Here is a 13,264-nt window from a genome sequence, read left to right as displayed (position 1 = left end):
CAACCGGGCGGATTCCGAGGACGGAAAGAGGTCCTCGTCAAGGCTGAGGCAGGCGTAGATACCGCGTCGGCAAGTCTCTCTTTGTGTTGGCGAACAAGCCCTATCGCAGAGAGGTCAATTTGGGGTGCACGCGGCATCATTTCATTTCATTTATTCAGACTAAAGCCGAAGTGGCCTGTGCGGTATATAAGAGTCTTCTCCATTCGGCTCGGTCCATGGCTACACGTCGCCAACCACGCAGTCTACGGAGGGTCTGCAAGTCATCTACCACCTTGCGATCAACCGTGCCCGCTGGGCACCTCGCCTACTTGTGCCCGTCGGATCGTTGTCGAGAACCATTTTCACCGGTTTACTGTCCGAAATTCTGGCTACGTGCCCGGCCCACCGCAGTCGTCCGATTTTCGCAGTGTGAACGATGGATGGTTCTCCCAACAGCTGATGCAACTCGTGGTTCATTCGCCTCCTCCACGTACCGTCCGCCATCTGCATCCCACCATAGATGGTACGCAGCACTTTTCTTTCGAAAATTCCAAGTGCGCGTTGGTCCTCCACGAGCATCGTCCAGGTCTCGTGTCCGTAGAGGACTACCGGTCTAATGAGCGTTTTGTAAATTGTCAGTTTGGTACGGCGGCGAACTCTTTTCGATCGAAGCGTCTTGTGGAGTCCAAAGTATGTACGATTTCCAGCCACTAAGCGTCTCCGAATTTCTCTGCTGGTATCATTTTCGGCGGTCACCAGTGAGCCCAAGTACACTAATTCTTCTACCACCTCGATTTCGTCACCACCGATGCAAACTCGCGGTGGGTGGCTCACATTGTCTTCTCTTGAACCTCTTCCTATCATGTACTTCGTCTTCGACGTGTTGATGACTAGTCCGATCATCATTCTTGATACCAGTCGTGCAGAGGGAAGCAGGGGCGAAGTCGACCCTTCCCACCTTCCGAGGACATAGGCGTGGTGAGGCCAACTGGAAAGCCGGCAATGCGCTGGCACGATACCATGGTGTTCTTTTAAAAAGCGAGTCACGATGTTCGATGCTGCAAGCAGGCTTGTAAAATGTCATCTGCATGTCATTTGACTAATTTGTTAATAATTTTCTTCAGAAGTAAAATTCACATCATAATTTTAGATGTACTCATAAAGCTTGAGTAGGGCTATTTTTTTGTTCAAGGGTACATTGCTCTAAATATAACATCTAAGGCTGGAGAGTGAAAAATGTCACGTGTCATTTGACATAATGTCTTTTGAATGACATTTTGCCTCCCACGCCCCAGATTACATATTTACAGCAATGTCTTGTTAGACAAAGTTTTAGCCACATTTAAGCGCTACAAGTTCGTCATACATCAAGAATTAATAGCTAACTTCTGAAAAAAAAGTTCTGAAAAAATTATACAAACGAATGCAAATGACATTTTACAACACTGGCTGCAAGGACACGCAGCTAACCTCGAGGGTGCGTTGTGCACTGGCCCCCCTTTGAAACATTACTTTCTGATTGTACCGAAGGGACGATGGGCTTGGCGGAAATGGAAAACGGTTTAGCGGGTCGGGGATGTAGTCCTGCCTCCCTCATTTGCTATTGGAGGTGGTCCCAAATCCCGCACTTTCTTGACAACCCAGGATGTCTGTTGATGAGATTCCCCCTCCATTGCTTAGGAAGAAAAAAAAATAACACACACACACAGTCTGAGTCGACTGGTATATAACACTATGGCGGAGACCCTCCTATAGGCCTCCTATAAAAAGTTCGTTTTTGGAACGAACATATAGCCTTTACGTATACTTTTTTTTATTCATTCTGTTTATTTAAGGCTCACTCGTCGCATCCAGCTTTACCGCGCCGATAACACTTAATTCTACTTAGTACTAAACCCCTTTCCATTTTTATTTCCAAAATTTGTTTTCACTTTCACGACTATTTCAATTTGATCCACGTTGAGGAAACACTGATCCGTACACGTTTTTGACGTAGAACTACGTCTGTCTTTTCTATATTGGGGTACACTTTACGATTGCAAAACATCGAAAAACGTCACGAAAATATGATAGACTTTGACCGATAATATCTCAGCCGTTTCTTGATGGATTTTCAATTTTCTTGGACCATTCGATCAAGGAAGAGTCAACGCTTCATACCTGAAGTACACTGAAGTCTTTTTTCACGCGTTTTTTTACACGAATTGATATTCGTGCGGTTTTTTTTCCCTCGAATTTCGGGATTTCCGCGGTTTAATCAGATATATTTTGGGATTTACGAGTTTTTTACGTTATTTTAATTCACGCGGCCTTTATCCTTCGCGTAAAAACTGACTCTAGTGTGTTATAATACTGTATGATAATATTTACCATTGCAAACTTGCGAACAGTTGAGCAATCGGTTTCGGTGAATCAGTCATTCTCGTATGTGCATCGCAAGATTTTTCGTCCAAAGCACTACATTCCAACTGGAACTTGGCCTGCTTTTCAACTTAGTAATCTATTAAATTTTCTTTGGTTATCAATTGAAAGCTTTCTAAACACATTGCATTAGTATGTATCTTGTGTCGAGTTTTCCACCCGAAAACATCCTAAATCGGATTGATAATTGATCTTGCCATCTCCGGATTCTGCGCATTTGTTCGAAAGGCTAACTGGAGACCTCAATCCAGCATAGACGTCAAATTAGTGCAACTTACAGGCATTTTGCTGGTGCAGTTCGTTTCTCCTAATTAAGATCGTTGCTGCAGTGGATGTGTTCTGGGAAACTTTGTTCGGCTCGTTTTTTGCTGATTCCTGATTACTCTGTCGGAGTAAACGCAAAGTCTGGCGTAACTCACGTGAAGGAATAATAATTATTATCAATAAACTGTCAAACTTTTTTGTCGCGTCTACTCTGACTTCCTCCAAAGGATGTCCACCAAACTCCGTTGACAGCCCAGCTTTCACGATGGGCTTTTCTCTAATAAGCCACCGGTGGCTTAGACTGACTTAGTGGCGGGTGCTAAGTCTCTGTTCCAGTTTGCGTCGGTGATGGTTGCAGCGGTACACTATCAGCCAGGATTGTACTGAATCATTCTCATGCGATAATTATTGAAATTATCATTTGATAACTTCTCAAGTGTGGAAAGTGCGCGAGTTGTGATTGGCGATAGCTTTTAAAATTTTGGAATCGAATAATAATAAACGCAAGATTATTATTTAAATGTAAACCTAAATGATACCAATTTAATTAAGAAAATTATTTTGAGCTTTTTAGTTGAATGTCTTCACTTGTCATAAGACGAGTTTGTACAATCCCATTGAATTCCACCACTTAATTGTATCTTGACAGATACGTATTTCGACCTCAACAGTAGACTTAAGTCGAGTCAAGTACGAGACACTGAAGACGGACTTACTGTTGAGGTCGAAATACGTATCTGTCAAGATACAATTAAGTGGTGGAATTCAATGGGATTGTACAAACTCGTCTTATGACAAGTGACCAATTTAATGTCAATAATGAAGTTCAATCGTATTTTTGGCATTGTGTTTTGGTATTATGTGGGAAAATAATTTCAAAAGTAGTTTTTACCAATGCTTTAAATCGAGCTACAATTAACGAACAATTCTCACTCTCTCGCGAGTGTTTATCAATGATAATTTGGATATGTGGTCGCTTGAAAGTGTTGTTCATCCTCGATTAGGTATTATGTAAATTTTATTTTTATCATCCTTTTCAAATGTTGTTCTAAAAATTATATATACATCACCAGGGTTCGTAATGATCACTCAATCTCAGGAGCACATGATAAACAATGAAAACAGATTCACCCTGGGCTTGAAAAACTCTTGTTTTGGTCTCATTGAACAGAAAAGTCGAACACCTGTACATTACATACAGCTACGTAGTTCAACGTCTCCTTTGCGTACAACCCGATTGGGCTGCACTTTTGAGTTTTTTCGCTTCCATCGTTCTACTTCGCTTTGATCGCCGGCGTTTGTGCGTTACCTCATTGAACTCGGACGATGAATAGAATGCGTTGTCTTCGACGTCGGTCCACTCGTCATCATTTTGTGATCGTTGTTCTCCTGAGGTTTCATTTGTAGCTGGAGGCGATGATACTTTTCATTATTGTTTATCGGTGGGAAGTCGGCCTGACTGAACAACTCGTCCGACTGAACAACTTCTCCGTACTTGAGCATATACTCATGTACGGCACTGTGGCTCACCGTCGGGGGTAGATCGTGAACCCTAACGACTACCGCCTCGCTATCCACGTAAACCGGAATCTGATATTGCTTTTCTTTGCACACGATAGTGCGCTTGCAATTATGCTCTGATTGCTAGCGCAAAGCGACTTCTTTGTCTATCAGCCCTATCAGATCACAATTGCGGGTGTTATGCAACTGAATGCTTTTAACATTCGCATACTTGATATTTATTTGATCATCCAAGAAATGCTTGACTTTCCCAACATCGGGACGAATTGGGAAGAAACTAAAATCGACCACAAGTGTAGTTTCCCGCGCATTTCCCATTGTGTTTAATGGTTGTGAATTGTGTTTAACAAAAGCGCGAGAGAGAACAAGAACGCGTCCGCCGTTTGCGATGGCAAAATATGAACTGTTTACGTATACTTTGTATAATACGAGAAAGGCAAAAAAGAAAAACTATTTTTCTATTCCAATTAAACTTGTTTCCGATTTCAATTGCAGGGACCCATATTACGGCCGCATTTGCTCCCGTCATCACTATTAAGGTCACAACTTTCGCCTTTGGATTGGCTTTTGTTGGAATCTATCTCTATCTGAACCGAATCGTTCCCGGACTAGGGGAAGGGCTGGCCGATCCAGCACCTTATGCCGCTCCTAATACTAAGCAGCCAGCAGAGGCGTCATGATAGTGGAATCGTTTCCTTTGTTTACAGGATTATTTGTACTCATCCATGGCGTAGTAATGATTGAAGGAATGGAAAAAGAATCGAAAGCAATCTCGCGATATTCACTAACTGGTAAGAGATACATATTTTTCGATATTTTGTCGCACTTATTTGAGCTTTTATATATTTCAGCAACATCGATCCTTTCAACTTTGTCGGGTTTCCAGCTACTACAACTGAAGATAGCAATAGTGAGTTTAATCCTTGCTGGAGTGTATGTATTCTGGTACAAACTTTTTCCAGAGGAGTTGATCAGAATGGAGGACCCTAACTACGATTACAACAATTCCACATTTCAAGGACTTCTCTGAAATAAACCACATTAAGAATTTTCTCGACTGGATCTTCGATTTATTTTGTATCGAATTCATTCACCACATCTCTTATAAATTACGGCTTTCTAACTCAACCTTCGATACTCGTACCAAATAAAAATAAACCACTTACCTTTTCTACGGTTCTACTACCTCAACTTGACTAATGTGAGCTGCACACGTTTACTAGTTCGCTTTCTTCACCTTCTTCTTCTTGATTGCATTGATGCTGGAAGCGAGCTTGTCAATCTCCCTCTCGTCGAACGTCGCCGGTTCGTACTTCGGTTCCTTTGGTTTGGATTTAGTTATCAGATCCCCGACGGCGCTACCCAGTTTATTCCACGCTAAGCCGAGTAGCTCCAGCGCCAGGTCCTGCTTGAAGAAGACGAATCCAACGAGTAGAATCAGCACGATGGCTGACAGCGAGTTTTGGTTGAGATCACTTTCGGCGGTCCGCAACTCCGGTTCGAAGTGCAACTCGCTGAAGAAGGTGCTGCGGTTGGCCGTGAATTCGACCATTGGGAGGGAGAATTTGTAGTTTTTCTCCGAGAGGGTGGAGGTCAGTTCGATGTAGTAGGATTTGCCATCGAACGGAATTCGCGGGAAGAACACCATAATTCCGGGGTTGATCTTGCTTTTGGGGTTCAGTGGGGATTCGACACGCTGCGAATGAACTGGCGAATCGCTACCTTTTTTGTAGAGGAATACCTTGAGGGACTTGTAGTAGTCGTTCTCCGAGGCTAGCACTCGGATGGTGACATCGACGAAGGAAATAGGACTAATGGCGATCATGTTGACATCACGAACGTCGCCCTTCGCGATGTTGATGATCTTTTCTGTGGGAATCGAACGGTCGACATTTGAGGAAGGACCATCCGTTCGAACACGAATAGTGTATTGACAGCCCGGGTGGAGACCTCGAATGCGGTATTGGCCGTTGGGTTCGCTGGTACTCTCTTCAAGATGGTTTCCACATCGCTCATCTGTTACCGCTTCGACAGTAACCTTCGGGAATGGCTCTCCGTTTAGGGAGGTAATGGAACCAAATATCGAGAAAGCGGTACGCGTACCTCGTAGTTCCTCGTTCACCGTGGCACCATCCTTCACTTGAATCAACTTAGAATTTGGCTTAAATTCGTACTCTTTCATCATCGCTCGAAGATAATATTCGCTGGGTGAAAGCGAATGGAACTTGATTGTACCATCTTCACCGGTGACTAGATTTTTGCGATAGCTCTCTGCACCGGATAAGGACAGCAAAACTCCGGGCAATCTATTTCCTGCGTCATCTTTCACGGTTACGATAATCTCACACAGCTTGTGTCCGCTGAACGAATTGGTGGCCTTATCGAATGTCGAGAACACATATGATTCCTTTTCAGCGGATAGCTCCACTGCCACGCTGGAATCAATGGGACCGAAGCGGAACCCACCGTTGTCATTAGTCAGAGCTACTAGCGGAGACAGTTCCGGATTGTTTGGGAAGAGCAGAGTAATTTTTGCATCTTTGATCGGTGGTGAGGTTTTTCCATTGATTAGTAAACCCTTCCGAGCTATTATCTTAGTGGGAACTTCGGTGCAATCCGACGCTCCGACGACTTCCAGTGCAGTCGGAGTGAATAACATAATTTCGCTAACTGGGACTAAAGTGATTTGTTCTCCTTGTTTCAGGAAGAAATCATGTTCATAAACATTGGAATTCTCAAATCGTTTGTCGCTTGCTTTGAATTCGATTGTTTCCGTTCCGGATTTGGAAGTGACTAAAGTCTTGTAGGTGTCTTTCTCTTCAGCCAGAATTTTAACAGTGTGACGATGGCTCAAAGCAGAAATACTAACTGGCGCTACATCGGAAGTTGAAAAAACTTTTGGCACATCTGCACCATATCGATGACATCCCGAGAGATTGATTTCATAGCTTCCCGCTTTCTGTACGCAGAACATGTTCATTCCGGAAGTGAGTAACATTTCTTCCTGTTTGGCACCTTCGACACCTTTTAGTTTGTAGGTCATCTTAACAGCGTGACTTGATACAATTGAAACCATGTATCCACTTTGAACCAGCGTAGGAACAGTTTCCTGGGCGGTCTTCACATTGAACTTGACCGTGTTCGATTGCCAGCAAAGTTTACCTTTCGGGACGCTCACTTCGTAACTACCAGGAAGGACATTTGCAAACGAATATTTGCCACCTTGTAGTTCAGCGTTGGACACCTGGCCAGTTGGGTTGCCATTGACATCTAACGGAGTCAGTGTGACAGAGACATCTTTCAAGCAAGCATTTCCAGCATCCGGCAGGCAACGAACCTCTCCAGTAACAGTGGCTCTCAACTGAGAGAAGATAATACCACTTTGAGGCGATCGGTCGACATGAATCGACTGTGTCAAAGGGAAGAACTGGATTCCAGCGGAGTGTTCTTGTTCGCTAGTTAGAACTTTGACGGTGTAATGACCATTTTCCAAAAATGTGCACCACTCGCCTGCGGTGTTTTCCTTCGTTGTCACTTCAACTGTAGTCGAGGATGCTTTTTTCGTAATGGCCACTCGGTAGGACTTTTTGGAGATCACTTGACCGCATACCTGAAAAAAATGTCATAATACTGTAAGGTAATCGCTAATTCATTTCAACAAACATCTCATTATATTTGTTGAAGGAAAAATCGAACAAAATATGATGTTTATCCTTTGCAGGTAGGAACAAGGACAATATCGCTAGCCGCTTTTTTGAATTTTAGGCGAAATTGGTGATTGAAAACAAATATAATCAAAAGTTTACTCACTTTAAATCCAGATACAATAACATCTGGAAGCGCTGGATCACTTAACGAGATTTTTACAATCCGGTCCTTGAAATGCAAATCGTCAGCGGTAACTTGTATGGTATAAGTGCCTGCCTGAATATTATTCAACGTGTACTTTCCTTCGTTATCAGTCGTGGCCACTTCCTTTCCGTTCAGTTTAACTTTGGCACTACGTACGCCTGATCCATTCTCAACTTGCAACACCTTTCCACTGACGCTGAATCCGGTTACCTCGAAGCTCTCCGACAAGCGCAAACCATCGCGCCCCACTGAGAATTCGATTGCTTCCGGTCGAAGGTGGAACTTGATAGCCTTGTTGTTGAACACCGGTACCACGCGATACTTCCCGGATGACACTCCCGCAAACGTGAACGTTCCTGTTGCCTTGTTTGCTTCTACAAAGCAATGTGCAGTTTCACTGTAGTTAGGATTCGTTCCGCTCACAGCTGGGACATTATCCGAGGCGCACTTCAACAACACCTCGGCTCCCTTCTCTGGATACAGCACAAATCCTACATTGACAAAAGGCTGCCCATCGCTATGAATCCGTCCTTCCACGTCGAAACCCGACACGACCAGTGATTTTGCAGGAATCTCCGTATTTCCAGTTGTCACCGTTACCGTGTATTCCGCCTTCACAAAGTGCCACTTATCGTGTTTTACTTTAATTACGTATCTACCTGACTTGATGGGTGTGAACGAAAAAATCCCATTACTATCCGTAAAAGTTTGTCCGATTTTTGTGTTGCTCTCCGAGCGCAGCTCCACTTGCACGCCTTTCGCTCCTACATCGTGTCCATAGATCTCCACCTTTCCAGTAATACCAAATCCCTTAAAAAGGAAATTTACGTCCTTTCCTTGGCTGCACACATCCGTTGCACCATCAAACTTGATTGGAACCTGCTCCGGTTCGAAGCTCCAACCGGGTGGAGGAATAACCTTTAAAACGTACTCTCCCTTATCGTACAGCGGTATGAAGTAGTACCCATTTGACGGCGAACAGTCTGTCTTGATCTTCAAACTGCCCTGTGGATTGTACCTGGAATCAATAGCAAATAGTTACAAATCTTCTCCTTTCCCATTAATTCAATTAACACTTACAGGCCGACCTCCACCTTGCTGAAATCCAGATCGGAGTTCGCATTTTTGATGAAACCGCCGCAACCAAAAACATCGTTTGCCACGGCAAATCTTGATGCCAGAAGGAAGCACGCCGTCAATAGTACCGTAAAACCGGCACGGGTCATTTTTCTATCGGAAATTTCGGACAAAAAGTGTCCAACTTTTCAATTGTGGACCGAATCACGAGAAAAATTAATTTACATGCGAACAAATCCGTGCCGAAACGAGAAAAAAGTGAGCCCACTGAATCTAATGACGGTGATGACTGAGCATGACATTTCTCAGCTGTCAGATATTATGCAGGGGTGTTTTATAGGCCAGTACAAAAAGTAAAAATGAAACGCGATGCAGGCAAGCAACAGACTGCTCGAATTGTCGCCAACACTATAACTTTAAATTCGGAAGTCGGGACTTCCGTACTGAACTTTCTTCCGAAGTTTTATCTGTCAAACTAACTGATGCGTTGTTTAGTGCATCTTTAGGCGTATCCAGCGCACAACTTCCGAAATTGGGAAAATTGCTTGTATATGGAGAAAAATCCAACCTCGGTATAAAAGCCGTTCTAGCTCTGTTCCGGATAGGCAATATGCACAGGGGACTTAAGAGTAAACTCGTTTACTCATCATTTATTCAATAAGCCATTTTATAGAAAGCTCAAATGACAGGAGACCTAACACTAATATTTACATTTTACAAGGAACATTTGCGAAAATGGAATGAAATGATGATGATGATGACGAAATGATGCACTACTAAAAATCCACACATATTTATTGGCAAAAATCCATAGATTTAACTTATGATGTATATCAGCGCACACATAACCATTCTCCACGCGAACTACTAATAAAATATATATCCAAATAAACTTTATGTGTGGTCTCGAATTAGCAATTATTTAATTTATGTGTGGTTCTATATCGATTATATTAGGGTGGACCCGGATAAAAATGTACTATTGGTTCAATAGTGTAAACAATTGAATTACCATAAAATGTACGGTATACAATAGGATACATTGTTTCTTGATGGTTGCACAGATTGTATCAACACTGAGGATACAATACATCAACATATTTCTCTAATGTAACTATACTTGCAATTGTTTTTGGAACGTTTTCGTACATAAGTTTCATACATTGATAGTTTTCGAAACGTTTCTTTACATTGGATATAAACTATATAACAATATTTGCCTCATAGCGCCAAATATGCATTTTTTCCCTTTAAATTGCATTGTTGAACAGTAAACCTGCCACAACTGAGAAATTTAAAATCGTATTGTTTTACTATATAAATACAATACAATCCATTGTATTTTGAACAGTTTTGTTCGGATATTTCAACAATATATTAACCATACACTCTATTGTGTGACGAAAAAAATGTATGGAAAAATCTCAGATTTTGTATAGTTACGATACTTAACAACCCGTACATTCTATTGCGAAAACTTCATTTACATTTCAGTAAATGGTTCATAACAATGCATTCTAATGTATTTCTATGGTTTCATTTACAATATAATCTATTGCCAATTTAATGTTATGAATAGTACACTGAACCAACGAGCCACGTTAAATTTACCTGAAAAATCACGTAGATCCTGGAGAATATAAATACAATAAGATTCATGTTACCCACATACAATTGACCAATATGGTGGTGAAATTCACTAAGAAGTCAGGTACTATCTACGTGAATTTCAAGTAACTTTCACCGAACAGTGTGGTAAGAAAATTTGAGCAAATTCAACATGGCGCAACCGGTGGACGCACAACTGTTGTTCCGTGAATGTAGTTTTATTTTAACCTCGATTTTAACTTGGAATATTAGTAATTCTTTTCTGTTTTAGTCTGAATTGTTGTTCCATGATATTAAATACGCCTAAGGTAAGTTCGAATAATGAATTATTCAAGTGGGCATTATAAGCACAAGCTTAGTAATAAATACCAATTAATGTGTGGTGTATTATTTTCTAATGTCTAATTACAGATTGACAATATATGGAAAATCCCGAGGAAAATCCGCCCCCTCGTATGAAAAGTTGCTTTTCAGGCTATTGCGAGCACGAATCCAACAAACCCACAATCTGGATTTCACCCCTTCGAACCACTACAGGTGCCTAAAATAACACAAATCTTCAGAGCAGCGCAAGCAATTAAGTGTATTTCTTTTTTTACGTTGATCAAATAAAGATTATGTTATATACAGAACGGCATGATTTTTTTCTAAGAAAATCTGATACTGGATAAAGAGAAATTAATTATAACTCTCTTGTAAGACAGTGATTTAGAGATCCATTTATATTCACCTGAATATCACGTAACTTCTATGTGAATGGCTAACCTAAACATCCAGTAAAAGTTACGTGAATTTCAGGTGACTTTTACATGCCACACATGGATCAAAATTGTCAATCCGATTCACGTAGATTTCACCTGAAAAGTATGGTGGAAAAAATCTACGTACATTTTCAGGTAAACATTAAGTGAATTATTTTTGCAGTGTAGTGTTACAATAAATTGTATTGTTATTCTAATGTATTTTTTATTCGGGGAGCTATTGCAAAAATCTATAACGGCGACACATATATCTTATATAGATATTTTTGGCAGTGTGATGGTTTGCATGCAGATTTACCAAAACAAAGACCGGGCCCTCCACTCAAACTTTCGATCAGCTGTTCGAATCTGTCTCATAAAATGGCTTATACTGGCATATACAGTATCCCCCCGCTTATCCGGACTTCGCTAATCCGACGACTCGTTAGTCCGGATCTCGCTAATTCGGAATTTTCCGGATCAAAAAGTACACAGAAAGAACAAATACTATTTTATCAAATATATTGTACTTTACTTCTAAGAAGTGATATTTTTTCCTTAAAATAAAAGTGAAAACTTTAGAATTGAAAGTCATGTATTTAATTCAATCATATTTTTCGTCAGGTCTGAGTATCAATTTTGAAATTCATGTTATGAACATAAAAGTGTTTGAACTTTTATTTTCAAAACACTCAATGTGAAAAAAATCACCGTGACAGATGACTCGAAAAAAAGTGTGTTCTGAAGTGCTCGCACGCTTGAGAAATATGTGTATATTTTCTTCCAATAAAATGTAGAATAGAAACCGCAAACTCCCTAAAAACGTTTGGAGTTCCAGTAACTTAGATGTGTACCACAGAAAAACAGACATAACACATTGAACATTTACTTATCAAATTCATCGTCATTCAAACAGTAACGACATCTGTTGATTTCAGTTAGCTGGGCAAATCACGAACCAGATGGCGGTAGTGAGCAAACGTCAAACTCGAGCAAAAACGATGCGCGCGCCACGAGTGATCGATTGGCCAACTAATGATTATTTGAATTGACCAGTAAATCAGCAAACGATGGAAATTTGACGAGTGTTATGTCTGTTTGTCTGTGTGTGTACATAATTGGTATATGATGGTGAGGTAAGTAACACTTGTAAATATCATTTAACGTTCGCAAAGTCAATTGTTATTTCTTCGTCAAATTTAGTATGCTTTATTCTTTATTGCAACTTTTTTATTTCAGTTCCCCAGATGTCGAGCCGGAACATAACCAAGCATGGAGCTATTAAAACCACACGGTTCTGATGTCGACAAACTAATCGAAACTACAGCAAAGATGACAACTCGGTAGACTCGCCCATGTTGTTGGCCGCACAAATCTTCGAATCAACACAATATTTATTATAGGCAATTTATGTGGCCGACGCAAGTCATAGATAACATTGGGCATGAGTACTCTGAGAAATTAGTAAGAAAATCATTTGCATTAAGAAAAAAATATAAAAATAAAGTGTAGTGAAACAATATTACCCAAATTTGATTGTCAAAATAATTGAGACATAATTTTTGTAAAGATCGTAAGGCATACAAAAAGATGGAGAAATTGCCGGTTTGGACTTACGATCATTCCAAAATTTGTGCTTGATTGAATTATTTTTATGCGAAAACTTTCTCCAAAAACATCAATAGAAGCACCATTCAATATAAAATCATTTACTTTCACTTCCCACAGTAAATACAATCTGATTAATCTGACAGTTGTACAATATATTATCAAAAGTTCAAACTTTCGATTCTAGAGCAGCA

The 13,264-nt window shown here is 40.8% G+C and overlaps 1 protein-coding gene and 1 long non-coding RNA gene across 2 annotated transcripts; one reads left to right on the top strand and one right to left on the bottom strand.

The window, feature by feature from the left end:
* Positions 1-4,503: 4,503 nt before the first annotated feature.
* Positions 4,504-5,242, top strand: LOC134218313 (uncharacterized). The gene is made up of 2 exons (XR_009981304.1): positions 4,504-4,976; positions 5,037-5,242. It is a non-coding gene; the product is annotated as an uncharacterized LOC134218313 (long non-coding RNA).
* LOC134218312 (BOS complex subunit NOMO1) lies at positions 5,234-9,396 on the bottom strand. The gene is made up of 3 exons (XM_062697253.1): positions 9,118-9,396; positions 7,996-9,055; positions 5,234-7,795 (listed from the first exon to the last, which is right to left on the bottom strand). The coding sequence occupies exons 1-3, from the start codon at positions 9,261-9,263 to the stop codon at positions 5,405-5,407; spliced, it is 3,597 nt and encodes a 1,198-aa protein (XP_062553237.1). The 5' UTR covers positions 9,264-9,396; the 3' UTR covers positions 5,234-5,404.
* Positions 9,397-13,264: the final 3,868 nt, after the last annotated feature.

Source organism: Armigeres subalbatus, chromosome 2, assembly GCF_024139115.2.
Source record: "Armigeres subalbatus isolate Guangzhou_Male chromosome 2, GZ_Asu_2, whole genome shotgun sequence".
Lineage (NCBI taxonomy): Eukaryota > Metazoa > Arthropoda > Insecta > Diptera > Culicidae > Armigeres > Armigeres subalbatus.
This window is presented reverse-complemented; position numbering and strand designations above follow the sequence as displayed.